This window comes from Drosophila bipectinata, chromosome 3R, assembly GCF_030179905.1.
Source record: "Drosophila bipectinata strain 14024-0381.07 chromosome 3R, DbipHiC1v2, whole genome shotgun sequence".
Lineage (NCBI taxonomy): Eukaryota > Metazoa > Arthropoda > Insecta > Diptera > Drosophilidae > Drosophila > Drosophila bipectinata.
In genome coordinates this window covers 26,485,970-26,504,079 of record NC_091739.1, presented here as the reverse complement: position 1 = coordinate 26,504,079, position 18,110 = coordinate 26,485,970, and the positions used below count along the sequence as shown (strand labels likewise).

At 42.7% G+C, this 18,110-nt stretch overlaps 6 protein-coding genes across 6 annotated transcripts; all 6 read left to right on the top strand.

The window, feature by feature from the left end:
- The first annotated feature begins 389 nt into the window (after window positions 1-389).
- LOC108121869 (uncharacterized) lies at window positions 390-1,672 on the top strand. Its single transcript, XM_017236170.3, has 2 exons — window positions 390-894; window positions 950-1,672. The coding sequence occupies exons 1-2, from the start codon at window positions 526-528 to the stop codon at window positions 1,493-1,495; spliced, it is 915 nt and encodes a 304-aa protein (XP_017091659.2). The 5' UTR covers window positions 390-525; the 3' UTR covers window positions 1,496-1,672.
- A 1,374-nt stretch (window positions 1,673-3,046) lies between these two features.
- Window positions 3,047-4,704, top strand: LOC108121848 (chymotrypsin-like protease CTRL-1). Its single transcript, XM_017236148.3, has 3 exons — window positions 3,047-3,296; window positions 3,365-3,536; window positions 3,598-4,704. Exons 1-3 carry the CDS (start codon window positions 3,090-3,092, stop codon window positions 4,593-4,595), a joined length of 1,377 nt encoding a protein of 458 aa, XP_017091637.2. The 5' UTR covers window positions 3,047-3,089; the 3' UTR covers window positions 4,596-4,704.
- A 1,395-nt stretch (window positions 4,705-6,099) lies between these two features.
- Window positions 6,100-7,979, top strand: LOC108121810 (serine protease 41-like). Its single transcript, XM_043211708.2, has 3 exons — window positions 6,100-6,353; window positions 6,429-6,567; window positions 6,666-7,979. Exons 1-3 carry the CDS (start codon window positions 6,147-6,149, stop codon window positions 7,832-7,834), a joined length of 1,515 nt encoding a protein of 504 aa, XP_043067643.1. The 5' UTR covers window positions 6,100-6,146; the 3' UTR covers window positions 7,835-7,979.
- Window positions 7,980-8,914: 935 nt separating this feature from the next.
- Sp212 (Serine-peptidase 212) lies at window positions 8,915-10,912 on the top strand. The gene is made up of 4 exons (XM_017236158.3): window positions 8,915-9,157; window positions 9,223-9,385; window positions 9,493-10,288; window positions 10,357-10,912. The coding sequence occupies exons 1-4, from the start codon at window positions 8,957-8,959 to the stop codon at window positions 10,760-10,762; spliced, it is 1,566 nt and encodes a 521-aa protein (XP_017091647.2). The 5' UTR covers window positions 8,915-8,956; the 3' UTR covers window positions 10,763-10,912.
- A 638-nt stretch (window positions 10,913-11,550) lies between these two features.
- Window positions 11,551-13,704, top strand: LOC108121768 (enteropeptidase). Its single transcript, XM_017236057.3, has 3 exons — window positions 11,551-11,764; window positions 12,008-12,176; window positions 12,231-13,704. Exons 1-3 carry the CDS (start codon window positions 11,552-11,554, stop codon window positions 13,502-13,504), a joined length of 1,656 nt encoding a protein of 551 aa, XP_017091546.2. The 5' UTR covers window position 11,551; the 3' UTR covers window positions 13,505-13,704.
- A 318-nt stretch (window positions 13,705-14,022) lies between these two features.
- On the top strand, window positions 14,023-17,687 carry LOC108121832 (serine protease 42). The gene is made up of 4 exons (XM_017236130.3): window positions 14,023-14,338; window positions 14,974-15,139; window positions 15,213-15,927; window positions 17,194-17,687. Exons 1-4 carry the CDS (start codon window positions 14,126-14,128, stop codon window positions 17,615-17,617), a joined length of 1,518 nt encoding a protein of 505 aa, XP_017091619.2. The 5' UTR covers window positions 14,023-14,125; the 3' UTR covers window positions 17,618-17,687.
- Window positions 17,688-18,110: the final 423 nt, after the last annotated feature.

Below are 18,110 nucleotides of genomic sequence, written 5' to 3'. Positions count from 1 at the left end.
AATGTCGTAAAATTTACGCAAATTGTCGTTGCTGTTGCTGAGTCCTGATTCTAGACTCCTGATACCCGAGACCCGATGTTTCCGATGCTTGCTTACCGTTATTGCCTGTGAGTGCGCATAAATTGGGGCACAAGTACAAGCAAACAAGTCCTGCAGAAAGAAAAGAAACCTCACATGGTAGTGGGAGCGGGGTTGGGCGTGAAGGTAACTGATTTATGCGCCGACAATGAAATGGAATTGTTGCCAATGCACTGAACGAAAAATTAACAAAAAATATTCTGGTATAAATCTTTCTGATTATAGACTTAAAAAGGATGCTTCTTGTGTTTATTTATATTTGAATTGTATCAGCTAATTGTCAACCGAATCTTTCCACCAAATTTCAAGTGTTTTCGGAATTGAAATGAATTGAAGTGTCCTGAGCATTTAATGGCAAAACAAATGTAAACCTCCTGTCGATCTCAAATCATACTCGCATCGTTGAGCTGGCAAAATTGCAAAAAATAGAAATTCAAAGTACTCGAGATGACGGAAGTGTCCGAAAAGAGCGAGGGCCATGAAGACAAGCACCATGGTAAGGCGGATAACAGTGAGACTTTGGGTAGCTCCTTCTTCGATATCCTTTGGCCGCTGATTCTGGATGAGAATACGTGCCACATTGAAAGCCAGTCGGAGGAGTTCTTTATGCCACAGAAACCCTTCGACAAACTCAAGTGGCACACCTACCTGTCGCAGGTGGGCTTCCCATCGTACATGCCACCACATGAGCTTCGTTGCTGCGAGGCGGCCAAAAGGGAGGAGGTCCAGGAGGAGGAGGCCCAAAAGGAGGCCAACAAGGAGGCGGAGGAGCGCAAAGCCATGGCTCAGTGCGACTTCTTAGGATGGGGATCGCAGGTTGGAAATTATATCAGTTTTGGGTGATCTCTCACCAAATCTACATCCATTTCAGGCCATACGCCCTGTGGACAAGGAGGTCACCTATCTGAGGGAGCAGCAAGAGCGGCGACAGAAGTTGGCCTACGACTTTGCCAATCGTCGCTACCCCTGGACCATGCAAACCCCCAGCCATGAGCTGGGCTTCGAGATGACAACCGAGGTGCAGTACTGCTTCCGAGGGTACATGGAGCTGCCCATTCTACAGGCCATCCACGACCATAATTGCAACCTTATGATAATCGACATCGGCTCAGAGGTGGAACTTGAGGACTGCCATCGGTGGATCAAGTATCGCCCTTACGTCCAGATGCTGGCTTTGGTGCGAACCCCACAAATGGAGCGCTCGTTGCAGCTTCTAAATGTGTTCCACACCCTGTTGGTCGAGGAATCCGGGGAGAACTCCTGGCACGACGAGCTCCTAAGCTCCCTTCGTAGCGGATACAGTCACGCTCAGAAAATCCAACTTCTCAAATCCTGTGGCGAGCCATTGGTGTATGTTTTCAGCCGATATCGTGACATTTGCACTTGCGACACTTACAAAATAATTCGCCGGCTGTAGAGCTTACTTTTAGCCTTCATTCCCAAAAAAGTGAAATTGCAAAAAAAAAATTGATCAGTTAAAACAAAAAAAACTCTTAGAAAACATTCCCTAAAAACACCATTCAATTTAAAAAAATTTTCAAATTATCCAAATTAAAGAGAAAGTTTGGATCAATAAATGTGATTTTAAACAAAATCTATTTTGGGTTATAGTTCAGGTTGGTCAATTTTCAGGATATCCGTAATACACATTGCCTAATTCGACTCGACATGATTTCCATGGGCTGGCTATTGACTTGAAGTGGCGCCCGCCCAGCAGGGTTCGCTCCAATTAGACGCGCACAATTGACGCTGCCTTCGAGTGCAGTCAGACGCACTGCCACTTGGTATGCTCCACTCCGGCTGACGATATTGACGCGGACGGAAGTCTGCACCACCGCCTTCCGATGTAGTGTCAAAGTGCCTCCGCCCAACTGCCAAACTTGAGCCCTCGGCGCAATTCACAACAAATTTGTTTGGCAAAGGAGAGGAAAAAATTTCGCGCCAAATCTCAACAAATTATTACAAAGCTTAACAAACTTGGAACTGATTATAAAAGTTGCTCGCAGGCAGTAGCAGTAAGGGGAAAATTGGGAAAAATGGAAATGGAAAAATGTGGAAAAGGCGGCCGCCACAATGCAGCGAAAATTGAGTTGCGGGCGGTAAAGAGGAGACATTTTTTGGGGGGAATGTGTCCTTCTCGTTTCTTTTTGTTTTGCTGGCAAAAGTTTCTGTGCCCAAATACGTTGTTGCTACTTAAGGCAGCGCACAAACATCGTTTTCAATAGACATTCTCCCATAAACCACCTTGCATTATATTATTAAAAGTTGCCATGCCCCATGTCTGATAAGGGCTCTATAAAACTTTACCCTAAAAATGCCAAAATTTAAATCCTAATGATGTTTTGCAAGTTCTATTTAAGGTTAAATGTATCTTCTTGTGCCAAATATTTCCGAGTAAAATACAGTATTTAACAAAAATTCGGGATGCCAAAATCCTTAGGCGAAAGTCCTTGGAGATGAGTTCAGGGTATGGCGCCCACGACAACACTGCAGGGTTATATTTGTGATAACAGTCGGTATATGTACTTTTTACCATCTATATCTCAAAAGAATCTCTAATATAAGACATCTGTTTGACATTCATAATTAAAATGGCAACGACTGGCTATATATAATATATAAATATTTATAATTAATATGTTTACTTTTGGAGGTACGTAATCGCAACATGAGCATTCTGAGAGTAAATAAATGCCTTTAGCTCAGCTCTTCGAAAACAAAGCTTATTATCAAACTAAGAGAGTTCTTAACAGTCTACGAGAGATCTATAAAATAATGTTTAACAAAACACGTTTTTACTAAACAATGCAAAATAAAAGTTATGAGTGGAATGTGGCTTGTAATACTCATTCCGCTGAGTTGTAAATCTTGAGAGGAATTTCCTGGGTAAATCCATGGAACATGGGAGTTCCTCAGTCCCCGAGAGATCTGTTTCTCAGTGCATCGGGTTTCGTTTGTGCTCCGGCATCAGTTCTAGCTTACCCTCGGCCGAAATCAGTACCTCCATCGCAATGAAAATCGACGGACTGACCTTTCTCGGCCTTTCGCTCACTTGGTCGATCGGTTGGGGCTTAATCGTTCCGCAACATCATTGCGATAATTACTTCAGTTACATGAAGGAATCGGATGGTCAATACTTTGGTCTTTTCACCGCGCCCAGAGGAGGAATCAACAATGTGAAATGGGTTGCGGTTTTTAATGCTGACAAAACAGACCAGGTGAGTTAAAATAAGTGTCTCTTAAAAACTACCCTGCCTTACCCTTACTCGGTAATTCACCTTCCAAGTCACACACGGTCGGTTCACTGGAGCTCTATCCTTATAAAGATCAGGCTTTTCGCGATTTACAAAATGGCGAACGGACAAAGGTGTCTGTGCGTTTTCAAGACTTTGGGAACAAGCTGCCAAAGTTGCTACGACTGGAGTTTAATGAAGAGCTGCTCTGTAGTAACCCGGAATGTAAGTTAATGCCTAAAAACCGATTTGCTATATATTCCACAAATTGTATTTTATTCGCCAGACGATCCTCCGTCGAGCACAATGACACGGCAACGGACCTACTCCACTTCGGGACCAATAAAGACTCAAACGGTATATTCACCAGAACCTCGTCATCCTCCACTTTCTTCTTCGACTCAGCCTCGCCCTCCTCCGACTCTGCCCCCTCCTCAAACTAACCTGAAGTCGAATCCCTTCCTTCCATCCCGCTGGCCACCCACTCCAGAGGTAAAACCCCGTATCGAAGGTGATTTCGATGAATGCGGACGTGAGGGCTTCGCTTTCAGCCAGATTGGTGGTACGGATGTGGTCCGCGGTCAGTACCCTTGGCTGGCAGCCCTTTATGTGGGCACTACGAGAGCCACCTACAAGTGCGTGGTGTCGGTAATTTCGAGGCGTACGGTAATCACCGCAGCCCACTGCATATTTGAGAAGGAGACGAACGAGTTGTGGGTGTACCTGGGACGCCACGATCGAGACAAAAATCCGGAGGATGGAGCCAAGTTAGTTGGTGTTTCATCTGTGCACACACCTGATGAGTACAAGGACAACCGCCTGCCTCATACTGATGTTGGTCTCCTTATCCTAGCAGAGACCATTGAGTATACACGTTACATTCGACCTTTGTGCCTGTGGACCTCGGATATGAACGTGCCAAGAAACGAAGGCGATTCGGGAGTCGTGGCAGGCTGGGGAGTGGACATGGACGCCGAAAAGACCCGTTTTCCAAAAATGGTTACTGTCAGTCTGGTGACAAGGACAACGTGTCGCAACAAAATGGCACTGGCTGAAGATTTCATCACCGATCGAACGGTTTGTGCAGGAAATTCACTGAGTCATGGTCCTTGCTTCGGTGACTCAGGAGGCGCTCTGATGGTCCTGCGAAATAACCGGTGGGTTGTCCGAGGTATAGTGTCTCTATCGCCGCGAAAAGGGGAAATCTGCGACCTCAGCAACTACGTTATCTACTGCGATGTATCGAAGTATCTTACCTGGATTAGAAGAAACATGGTATCCTAATGATGTTACCCCCAAAAACTTGCCATACAACTGTAAGCTAAGTTAATATAAATAATTAGTTTTGTGTGAAAATTAAAGAATAAATAAACTATTATTTATAAATTTTAAACTATAGAAAATTAATTTCGTCAAAGTGCATATAGGTGGGTAAAACCACAAGTTAAGAGTATCTCTAGTACAACCCATCGCAAGTATACACTTACGTACATTTTTAATCTGCTCCACTCTCAGTTCTCCCTAGGCAGCGATCACATCAGGTGCTCCCAATTGCAATGACAACCTCCGGTGTGATCTTTTTCTGCCTTTCCTTAACCTATCACCCGTTTTGGTCTTAAATATAGCTAGACATAATTGCAATAAATATATTTCTACATTAAACAAGATTTTGGGAAATACATAAGTGTTGTAATGGCGCCGAAGACGGGAAACTACAGCACTGAGTGGAATGTGATCTTTAATGCCAATAAAACAGGCCAGGTAAGTTGCGCGGGCGATTTTCCTACAAGTACAATACTAGTTTGCATTTTATACTAAGGAGGGGCACATTATGAGTTCATCAGTCATATTCTATGAAGGATAACGGAGAGTCTTACGAAGTGAATTTTTAAAACTTTGGCGACACTATACCCAAAATTCGATTGCGCTGCAGCGATCTGGGAAGTAAGTTAGTACTAAAGTACTTTACTCATTTATTTACACAGTTTATGACTTATATTTTACTGGCTCTATTTTACTTCCAACCATCGCAAACCCGGAACTTCAGGATTGGACCAAGATGGGTACAAAAAATCTGAACGATCACAGCCTTTTGTATCCTTTGCGCTTTCTGCGTGACCTTATGAGGAAGGTAAACTGGTCGGAGTTTTTTCGCACACATACCCCATCAGTACAATGGCAATCCTGTGCCGGATACTGACATTGGACTTCTGATCTTGACTAAATCGAAAGTTTACACAAGATACATTAAACTTCACTTCCTATGAAGGGTATTGCTGCCTATGGATTGGACAAGGATGCCCAGAAAAAGCGCTTCTCTAAATGTTTTTACGTTTTACGTGTTTTTACGTCAGAAGCCGAGGATTTTATTACCGATCGAACTGTCTGCGCCGGAAGCTCACAGGGACATAGACCATACTTCGGCTATTCGGGAGTGGCACTAATAAAGCTTCGAAATAATTAAGTGCGAAGGAAATAATTTAATCTTTATTTTTTTGTTATATTATATGTAGATGTTCATATTTTTCGTTTGTACTTGGAATTTTTTTTGCACTCAAAAGCAACTGAGAAGGTAATCTATGAGAGGGTTAGATGTTTTTAAAGAGTAGTTCAATACTCGATTAATAAAAACTTGTTCTTGCTAATTTCTTGTTGTGTTGTTTGCTGCTCATAAAGTGCACTGCTACTCTCAAACGGTTAGTTTCTCTAGTTAACGTTGATTAGATTCCCGAGTTTGCTCCCTGGCCGAGCCCGAGTATATACTTGAGTAAGTTTTAATGTGCTCCAGTCTCAGTTTTTCCATGACAGCGGTCAGAACACGTGCTCCCCGTTGCAATGAAGATCAGGGGTCTGATCTTCTCCGCTCTATTTCTCAACCTATCAATAGTATTGGGCTCGAATGTCCCTAGCCAAAATTGCGATAAATATTCTTCTTACAACAAAAATTCAATTGGGAAATACATTGATGTTATTACTGCGTCACAGACGGAAAACCATAGTATTGAGTGGAAGGTGATCTTCAATGCTAATCAAACTGGACAAGTAAGCTGAGCGTGTACAAGTTTTGGATATACTCAATACATGTTTTGGAATCTGATTGGGTGTTTATCGTTGCAGGCATTTTCTTTGAAGAACCATTCATTAGAAAATGGAGAATCACAAAAAGCGTTTGTGAGTTTTCAAAACTTTGGCGACACTTTGCCCAAACTTCTTCGATTTGAGCTCAATGGAGAAGTGGTCTGCAGCAATCATGGCTGTAAGTTAGAACTCAAAATAATAATCATATTAATCTACATTTTCATTTCTGTGACATTTGCGACTTATTTGTAAACATTTTGATTAATATTTTAATAGTCGATACTTCGTCGAGTGTTATGCCACGATATCACCGTATACCCAGAGCTACTGAAATGAAAGAAACCCAAAACATTCGACGTTTATCGCCTCCCCAGCCCCCTTCCTGGGCAGTTAGAAACGAGTCTGGTTTTTTTATAAATGGGGTGTTGCAGCCGGAGGAACAGTCGACCACTACGCTTAAGCCTCTTTCTTTTTCACTACTGGCCCCAGCAGCGTACTACAACTCTACTGGGACATATTACGATGGGGTGCTGCAGACAGAGAAACCATCGACCGCTACGCTTAAGCCTTTAGCCATTTCAAGACTTGGCCCAGCAGCGTTCCTCAATTCTACTGGGACATATTACGATGGAGTCTTGCAGACAGGGCGATCACCTGACTTTGTTCCCCGTGTTGTTGGAGACTTTGATGAGTGCGGAAAGGAGGGCTTTGCCACCGCCCAAATTGGCGGGGAGGAATTGACCCGTGGCCAGTACCCCTGGCTGGTTGCCCTATATAGCGGCCAGGAGTCGGTAACATACAAGTGCGTGGGGTCTCTGATCTCGAAACGGACTGTGATTACGGCGGCACACTGTGTTTTTAACCAGAGTCCGGGAGACTTGTGGGTATATTTAGGTCGGCACGACCGAAGTCTGAATACCGAGGCTGAAGCTGAACTGGTCGGGGTTTCCTCCGTGCACACTCCACCGCAGTACAATTCTGTGCCGGATGCGGACGTTGGACTCCTGATCTTGACTAAGTCGATAGTTTACACCAGGTACATTCAACCTCTATGCCTGTGGACTTCCGATCTTACAATACCTGGCAATGAAGGCGAGTTAGGAGCAGTAGCTGGCTGGGGATTGGACATGAATGCCCAGAAGACGCGCTTTCCTAAATCTGTTTACGTCCAGCTAGTTGATCGGGATCGATGTCGATACAAAATGCCACGAGCTGAGGATTTTATTACCGATCGGACTGTCTGCGCGGGAAACTCACGTGGCCATGGTCCCTGCTTCGGTGATTCGGGAGCGGCACTGATAGTCCTGCGGAACAACCGTTGGGTTATCCGGGGAGTTGTCTCTTTATCGCCACGGCTGGGCGTTATTTGCGATCTTAGCCAATATGCCATTTACTGTGATGTTTCTACGTATGTCGACTGGATTCGTGAGCATATGGTAGTGTGAGAAATTATTATGGTTAAGTCGTATATTGGTTTGTTATTATTAAAAATATTAATGGTTTTAAATAGATTCCATTAAGGTAAAATTAGTACAACAACATTTGATAAAATGTGTGGAATTTTTAAATATATACAATTTAAAATTATCACTCATAGTTTTGTTTTCCTAATCAGATCAGGCTAATCTTTAATCTTCGTGTTCATTTTAAACAGTATTACTATTTCTTTTGAAGTGTTATTGTATGGGAGAGTAGTAAAGAAAATATTTACAGAGAAAAAAAATTATGCGAAATGTAGTTCTATATAATTTTTTACTCAAGAGCAGTTTGTTTTAAATCGAATCTCCTTTTAGCGTAATTGTTCAAACCATGGATTTTCATTGAACCTTAACTTAAAGCGGAGAGGTTCAGGCTTGAATTAAAAATCTGGGCTAAAAAAATTAAAGAGAGAAAAGAGAGTGATTTTATATTTTTTTTATTTTAATCTTTTTGTTATTTTTATATAGATATTCCCATGTTTATAATAGGGGATTTTTTGTTTTCATTGCGCTCAGCAGATCAGTTTTAAGAGGGGAGGTTTATTACCCTGTAAACAAGGTTTTAAAAGGTAGTTTGATGTAACCAAAATCTATATTCTGAGCCCTGTAAATAATTTTAAGATTGAAATCAGAAAGTTACTCTTATAAGTTATTAAAATATATTTTTATAAGTTATAATAAAGTAGCGCTTATACAATCATTGATTTTATGTTTTTTTTTTTTAACTTTTTTTATTTTTTTAGAGAACTTTAAAATTATTTTTTTAAATTATTTTTATTATAGCTTTGTTCCTTTAGAATCTTAAACTTTTTGTAATATTTTTTTTTTAAATTAATTCAATTAATGGGAACCAATGATTGTGGTAGTTTATGAAACCAGCTACTTGTTTTGCTGAAAGCCGTGCCTTATTGGCTCTGCACGATGCGGAATTTCCAGTTTGATCAACGTCCAGCGTCTATACCGTGACTCAGAGAACCTGGGTCGAGATGTGCTCGAGAACCGCTGGAGATTCGCCAGCCTAGAATTATTTGCTCACTGGGGCTTGTCGCGTGCGGATCTGAATACTAGTAATCCGATATTTCGGAAGGTATGGGTACGTTTAAATTGGTCATCGTAGTAGTACTAATCACCGTTACCGGAGGCCAACTCTTGCCGGAGAACACGTGCCCCACCTATTTCCAATACGTGAACGATGCCTTTGGAGGAGTCCAGGGAGAGTTGACCTTACCTGGACTGGCTCAGGGCAGAAATCGCATCGATGTGCGATTCACTCAGCGCGGCGATCAAGACGTATGATATGATAATATGTGGGATTTATGATTCGACAACCGATCTGACCACTTCGCATTCCACAGGCCTCTGCAGTGGGTGCTCTGAGCCCCTATCCAGACGAGAGGGCGGCAAGGGCCAGTCCGGCGCGATTCCGGGTCAGCCTCCGGCCGAACCTTTCCACGGGAATTCTGCCCAAGTTGTCGCGGCTCTCCTACAATGAGCAGCTCTTATGCTCGGCCAGCGAATGTGAGTTTAGGGACATTAGTTTCAAGAATGAAACCACCATAATGAGATTATATTGAAGCTTATGTGGTTACTCAAAAAGACTCACTAATCATTGATAACCTCTTCAGATGGTCCACCCAATAGTTTTTTCAACCGCTTCTACGAACTGCATGTAAGTGGACCTCCGGTACCCTTACCCTCCTCCAGCTTTACGCCCTTCCCTCGAGATCCATTCGACGTGGATGTTCAGACAATTTTCTTTGGCCCTGGCTCCCAAGGCAATGAGGTAATCCCTGGCTTCACCCAGAGCTGGCGGTCATCGGTGATCAGTAACAGGCCAGAGGTGCTCCCACCAGCAGTGCCCACATCACCAGCCCTTAGGCCTAGTTCGTGGCCGACGTTTTCGGTTCCAGGACCTCCTCCAACTCAGTCCCCAACTCAAGCGCCGATTCCAAGCACAGCAGCACCACCGTCCCCACCACCAAAAATCCCAGCACCATCGGTGGAAACTGTTCTTCCCCCTGATTCTGCTCCGAGGATTAGCCCTACACCGCCAATTTCAAACGCAAACGAAGTGTGCGGCCAAGAGGGTCGATGGTCATCATTCATTTACAAGGGACAGGAATATAGTCGCGGAAAATATCCGTGGCTTACGGCCATTCATCACGCCAGGTCGGGCCAGCGATCCTTTGTGTGCGGCGGATCTCTTTTATCCACGAATATGGTCATCACCGCCGCTCACTGCGTTTACAAAATGGAAACTCATAATATTTTTATTGAGCTGGGCCGCCATGATCTCTACGACAACGACGAGATTGTGGCGGAGGTGCGGAATGTAAAGGGATTGCTGCTTCATCCAGAATATAATAGTCGCACCCAGCCCGATGCGGATGTCGCTTTGGTTACCATGGAGCGACCCGTCGTGTAAGTATTAACCTTAAAGGAAATTTTAAATAATTTAAAATAATTAGAAAATATAATTTTTGGTACAGGTTCAACGACATCATCAGCCCAATTTGCCTTTGGACAGTGGAGGAAAGCAACACATTAGCCACCTCAGGATTCGTTGCTGGCTGGGGCCAGGATGAGGTGGGCAACGAGAAGACCCAGTACCCTCGGGTCGTCGAGACTGAGTTTGGCAGTGCGACAGAATGTGCCAGTCGGTGGAGGGTTCCAAGGGTAACGGATCGCACCCTCTGCGCCGGAAACCGTGATGGCTCCGGGCCTTGCTTCGGCGACTCTGGTGGCGGACTGATGGTCCGGCGACACAATCGATGGCTTCTTCGGGCCATCGTGTCGGTGGGTGAACGGGAGCGCAATCGATGCCAATTAAATCAATTCGTTCTTTACTGTGATCTGGCCAAGCATCTTGCCTGGATAAACGACAACCTCCTCTGAGATTCGGAATATCTATTTAAGTTATAAAAATAGAAATAAAAACTCAAGCCAAAGCAAGTGCCTTCAGTTGTTTAATAATTTCTGGCAAAACGAGTTTTCGATTCACAGAATCCAGAGACTTGATGGATGATTGATTTCAAAAAAAAAACACTAAATAATAATCTGTAGGGGCCAAACAAAATTTGTTGATACCCTTTGAATGAGTAATTTGATTGTATTTTTCGTTACTATCAATATTTTATAGTTCTTTTCTGAATTTTGTTCATATTACAAAACTTCATAAATTTATACAAAAGGAAAGATACCTAAAAACAAAGGTTCGATTTATTTTTTCCAAGTTTTAAATACTCCTTCTAGCATCCATCCGTTTGAAAATTTTTTTAAGCTCCTAGGTATTTCCAACAGTTTTAATATTTACAATACTTTGATCGTTTCTATTTTTCTTAAAAGGGTCTTAAACGATTGTCTTTGTGTACTACAAGCAAATCAATAGAGACATATGTATGTATATATGTGAGTCTCATTAGTGCATTAATATGCAAATATTATATTTAATCAAGGTAAAATATAAATGGGAATTCCGGCGCACAATTATCACTCATGAATGAAACTATGCAGTAGGAAAATCTCTCTGAGCGGAGAGAAGACCTCAAGAGTTAGAATAATTCGAAATCTTAAGAGAGTTACTAAGGTCCGACTAACTACTCACTCATTGAGTGATTTTAAGATCGCTTGAGTAGAAGTTTGTGTTAATATAAACTGGAAAAGTGCTCGACTAATGCAGTTACAATGGGTTCTCTATCGGTAGCGATCGCCCTAACGCTACTGGTGACTCTTCCAAAGTATGGACTTGGCCAGCTTCCCAGGAATTACTGTTCTCGGTATTTCGCGTACCAAGGCTACAATGGACAATATATTGGCCTGGTTAACGTTGCCTTCAATCCCCAATTTAATAACCACACACTTTTCCTTGAGTTTTCCCAGCCAGGATATCATGAATTCGTAAGTAAAACACTTTCAATGGAAGTTTTCGCGCGTAATCTTATCACTTTGTGTCTTTGCAAATGGGATGATGACAATTGTTTTTGCAACAGTAGAATAAACACAAATACAATTATTAGTTTCTATAAAAAAAACTAGTTTTGATTTAAGAAAAATATCCCGCAATTGAAAAATGCAAAGGGACAACTAATTACAACAGATAACAATAATTCCACAAAAATTTTTAAATTTTCATAATTTTAGGAGTATGTAGGAAATCTGGGTACATTGGATAGTGACAATACAATTCAGGAAAATCTGAGAAGTGGCTGGTCAATACGGTATCGCGTGGATTTTCCAATTCCCAATGTGCCGCCAAAGATCACCCGCATTCAGGTGGACGACGAAAGGCCACTTTGCAGTGACCAACAATGTATGTAAAATGTGTTGAACAAATTATAATGGCACTAATCCATATATTCCACAGATTCACCTCCAAGTACCGCCATTACACTACAGCACACGCTTACCACATCTGTGGTTCGTGTCCCAGGGTCGGTTGTACGACCTCAGCAGGGGCGAAACCCGTCATGGGGAAATCCCAATTCGATTCCCTCAGGACCCGTTTCTTCGCCACAGGGAAATGTCGAATATATGGAACTGGAGGCAGTCGGGAAGTCAAGAACGGCCTCAGGATTTGCAACATCTTGGGAACCGGTCTCCTCTTCAAACATCACATCATTTAAATTGGAAGACAGTGGACCCGTTTCCACGGATGCGCTATCCCTGGAGGCCACAGGTGTGGCCAGCGTGGCCTCGGGCTTTGCTACATCATGGGAACCGGTTTCATCTTCAAAAAACAGTGATTCAAACCGCCAAACACTCCCTGGGGAAAATCTTTCGAGAGGAAATTCCAACTCAAGTCCAACGGGACCCATTTCGGCGATAACATCATCTGCCTCATCAAGCGAAACAATTGCTTGTGGACGGGAGCGAACTACTGCTACTACGCCACTGATCTTCCAGGGCCAGTCCCTAGAGCGAGGGCAGCTGCCCTGGCTGGTCGGCATTTTTGAACGGCGCGAAAGGAACGGACCGAGCTTCATCTGCGGTGGTACTCTGATTTCTACCTCCACAGTCCTCACGGCGGCCCACTGCTTCCGGTTTCCCGGAAGAGACCTGCCCGCCAGTCGGACGGCCATTTCCCTGGGACGCAACAGTCTGGATATCCTTTCGCCCGGCGAGTTCCGAGGCGTCTCCCAACTACTCATCCATGAAAACTACCGGTTCGAGCAAATGACAGAGGCAGACTTGGCACTTCTTCGGATGGATCAGCCTGTGAGGTTTACCGACTTTATTGTGCCCATCTGTTTGTGGGACACCAGTCAACGACTTGTTCTGCCCCAGGGATATCGGACATACGTGGCAGGGTGGGGACCCGACGAAGCGGGCACCGGTAACACGGACGTGTCCAAAGTCACCGATCTAAGCATCGTGTCCGAATCCAACTGCACCCTGCAATTGCCCCATGTGCTGGTTCAGCCGAGCAGCCTCTGCGCCAAGAAAGTGGGAGCCGGTCCGTGTGCCACTGACGGAGGCGGACCTCTAATGTTGCGCGAGGGCAACGTCTGGATTCTGCGGGGAGTTATTTCCGGGGGCAGGATTAACGTCAAGGAGAGGACCTGTGACCTGACCAAGCCGACCGTCTTCACCGATGTGGCCAAACACATTGACTGGCTGCGCCGAAATATATGGAATTGATGATTGCAATTAAAAACCAAAAACAGTTCCGTTTGCGTTAAGGGATTTTCAAAAAATATAAATGTATGTATGTATCCGTTACACTGCAGTTTGCTCACTGAAACAGCCGAGTGGAATCTGAGCTGTCTACTACGCTACGGGTAATTCTAGCTGATATCATTAATCAATGCAACAATAAATAACAACAATCATCAAACTGATATACTCTAAAACTGTGTTTTATACTTGTATAAAAAAAGTATGTTTGATTTTAATATGCTCATCATAGAGCTACACTGCGTATGCGCAATACTGAAAATATTCTGTTTTATTTCAAATTATTATATTTCTCAATTTAGTTTCTGTTTCTGAAAGTCCTACAACCTTTGACATAGGGTATGATTCTAATCAGTTAGGTCTGATCCGGTTCAGAGAGAGTTGTTTAAGCGTTAATCTCTTCTATTACCGAACAGGGGAGCTTAACTATTCCAATAGATCGGAAGCTGAGAAAATAAAAATCATTCATCGCTCGACTCTCATTGAGTGCGGTTTTCGCGAGTATCGAACATAAGATTCGCGTCATTCGAGACCGTGTGTGGTTGTTGTCATAAATATTTATTGCCCGGATAAGTTGCAATCGCCATGTGCCAGATGCGCGTTGGTTTCCTGGTTCTAGTACTGCATTGTATATGGACTTGTTTTGGTCAGAATCTACCGCATATATCTTGCCCAGGGATCTTCCAATATCTGAGCTACAGAGGTCAAGTCATTGGGCTTTTAACCCTCTACCTGGATTCGCGCGCCGAAGAAAATGTCGTGAGCATTGAGCTTTCCCAGCCGGGTAGGAATTCTGCGGTAAGGAAACCGTGGACTCCACCATGCCACTTTATTATGTCAGCACGCTGTTATCAAGCGTTGACCTCCCTTTTAGATTGGATGCGCGATTTTCCCCACCGTCAGTCCAATTGGCTTTTGCGAGCTCAATGCTTAAGTAGATTTTCATGGGAATTGCAGTGCTGATAAGACAAATCGCCGCCAGGGAAAACCCCTGTCCCCTCGTTCAGCTCGCTCTCAAAACTGAAGATTTTTGTTGATGTTTTTACCCCGCTCTCACAGTAGAATTTTCCTCAAAGTCGTGCGACCGGTTTTTGTTCTGACTAATACGATTACACCTAAAAAAGATTCGATAATATGATAAAATATTATATAGACTTGTTAAATAAGGGTGTTTTGGTTTAAACAAACAATAACAATATTCAAAGATTTTTTTAAAATTATTTCACTAAAAATAAATTATTTTGAAAAGAATAAAAAAAAATATTGTACATTATATTTCTCCATGTGTTTTGAACACTAGCTAAGCTGCCGTTCTTATTATTCATTCCAATCTTTGGTATTACCTGTTGACTGTTTTTACGTTGTAGCGGGCCCCCATGACGTTTTATCATAAGGTTTATCATTCAACTTCCTATGTATTTTTTGTTATGCAGAGTGATCCGGGTGATCTTACTATCATAGAATCCGAAGACGAAGTTATCTTTCGTTTGAGAAACAACGAGCCCATACGCTATCGAATCGATTTTCCCACTGCGGGAGTGATTCCAAAACTGACAAAGGTTTCCGTCAACGATGTGGTGATATGCCAATCATCGCCGTGTAAGTTATATCTTTTATTTGTCTGAATTTCTATATTAAATTTTTCTTTCTCATATATATATTTTCAACATAGTTCGCGGTAAAAGCACAAAGTTGTCTTTGTCTCGTTATCTGAAAACGACCATACCGTTGGTACCCCTGCAGCCACAAAGACCTTCACAACCGTCTATTTCTGGGCAAGGTCAGGGACTGATATTCCAGTCCGCCCAGCAGCCACAACGGCGACCGCAAGTAGAGGAGGAGTTCATAGGTGCTGGGAATTCCACCAATGAATTTGTACCAACCGTATCCCGACCTGAACCTCGACCTCAACCCACAACACCACGGCCCCGGCCAGAGCCCGCACCTTCTTCTTCAACTCCGGTCTCTACGCCGACCCAGGTTGCATCTGCAACCAATTACCCCAAGACCATTGGCCAACTGAACGGAGTTTGCGGTCGGGAAAAGGCGATCCAGACGCCATTCATCCACGGGGGCGAAGCAGTAGAACGAGGTCAGCTACCATGGATGGTTACCCTTTTGGAGCACGTGGGAAAGGAGTACAACTTCCTTTGCGGTGGCACTCTGATTTCAGCAAGGACAGTAATATCTGCAGCTCACTGCTTCCGCTACGGCAGTCGTAATCTTCCGGGCAGTCGCACGACCGTCTCCTTGGGTCGCAACACGCTTGACTTCTTCACGCAAGGAGAGCTAAGACGGGTGTCGCTGCTTTTGCTTCACGATCAGTATAATCCTGCCGTCTATACGGACGCGGACTTGGCTTTGCTTCAACTATCGGAGCATGTTGAGTAAGTAGAATTCTTTGATTTTAAATCGTTCAAGATATTTCGGATGAAAATTGGTCAAGATATAGTCATCAATGGGGCTCAATTGGCCATCCATGCATTTTTCACAATTTTTGAAGGGGACTCCCCAGAAAAATGATAAAAAATCTAACAAAAATTTTGTTTCTAGATTTTAATGCAGGTTCATTAAGAATCGAACTACAAATCGTTTAAGGTGTTCCGCTCAAGAATCGGATAAAAATTGGTCAAGATATAGTCATCAATGGGGCTCAATTGGCCATCCATGCATTTTTCACAATTTTTGAAGGGGACTCCCCAGAAAAATGATAAAAAATCTAACAAAAATTTTGTTTCTAGATTTTAATGCAGGTTCATTAAGAATCGAACTACAAATCGTTTAAGGTGTTCCGCTCAAGAATCGGATAAAAATTGGTCAAGATATAGTCATCAATGGGGCTCAATTGGCCATCCATGCATTTTTCACAATTTTTGAAGGGGACTCCCCAGAAAAATGATAAAAAATCTAACAAAAATTTTGTTTCTAGATTTTAATGCAGATTCATTAAGAATCGAACTACAAATCGTTTAAGGTATTCCGCTCAAGAATCGGATAAAAATTGGTCAAGATATAGTCATCAATGGGGCTCAATTGGCCATCCATGCATTTTTCACAATTTTTGAAGGGGACTCCCCAGAAAAATGATAAAAAATCTAAAAAAAATTTTGTTTCTAAATTTTAATGCAGATTCATTAAGAATCGAACTACAAATCGTTTAAGGTGTTCCGCTCAATAATCGGATAAAAATTGGTGAAGATATAGTCATGAATGGGGCTCAATTGGCCATCCATGCATTTTTCACAATTTTTGAAGGGGACTCCCCAGAAAAATGATAAAAAATCTAAAAAAAATTTGGTTTCTAGATTTTAATGCAGATTCATTAAGAATCGAACTACAAATCGTTTAAGGTATTCCGCTCAAGAATCGGATAAAAATTGGTCAAGATATAGTCATCAATGGGGCTCAATTGGCCATCCATGCATTTTTAACAATTTTTGAAGGGGACTCCCCAGAAAAATGATATAAAATCTAAACAAATGTTGCTTCTACATTTTAATGTAGATTCATGCATTTTGTAATATGTTTAAGGGACCAATGATTTTACGTTTAAAAATCGGTTAAATCATGGTAAACATGTATTCTTCATTATTTTACATATTAGACTTTTCTATTTTAGAATCACCCAGCTCTAATGTTTATTTGTTTTACAGATTCGGTGACTTCATTCGCCCCATTTGCTTGTGGAATGAAAACTACCTGGTGGACCTCCCTTCGGGCCACAAATCCTACGTAGCCGGTTGGGGCGAGGACGAGCTAGGCAACCGCAATTCGCGGCAACTTAAAATGACGGATACAGACATTATAACTCAGCAGGAGTGCCGTGGTAATCTCTCCGTGGACAATGTGCGCTTCGTCACCTCGCGAACCATTTGCGCCAGCAACTCGAGGGCCGCGGGTCCCTGCAACGGGGATTCCGGTGGGGGCCTTATGTTACAGGAGCAGGATGTCTGGTTATTGCGTGGCGTCGTCTCCGCCGGCCAAAGGTTGAGTAACAGATGCGATCTGACCCAACCCGTGATCTATACGGATCTGGCCAAGCACTTTGAGTGGTTGATGCAAAACATATGGTTTTAAGAAATTAGTAAAAAGACTTTCCCAATGAAGTGCCAAAATAAATAAAAGAATATTGTATAAAAATATTAAACAGTCGTTTTGTATTTAAATGATTAAATATTTATTCAGATTTTGTTTCAAAACGAGCCTGTTTATGAAAATTTTAATTCTTTATAATCTAAATAATAATGGATAAAACATTTTTGAAGAATAATCTTTAAACTATCGTTAAAGCATAAACTACATCCCGAAATTCGTATACATTAAGTCTACCCTCGGCAAAGGCATTACAATTGGAAGATTGCATCGGTTTGCAGTTCTGTCAGCTGCAATTTGTCAAAACCGGCAATTGTATTCCATTTGCCTGCAGTTGAGACAGTCGTTTGTCGCATTTTGTGTCCCCTAATGAGAATAAATGTGGGAGGGCGGCCGAAGTCGCGGGCAAATCGCTAGCAAGTCGCTGGGAAATCGCCTGACTGGCACAACAGGTGCCTGCCACTCTGCCTTTCGAGTT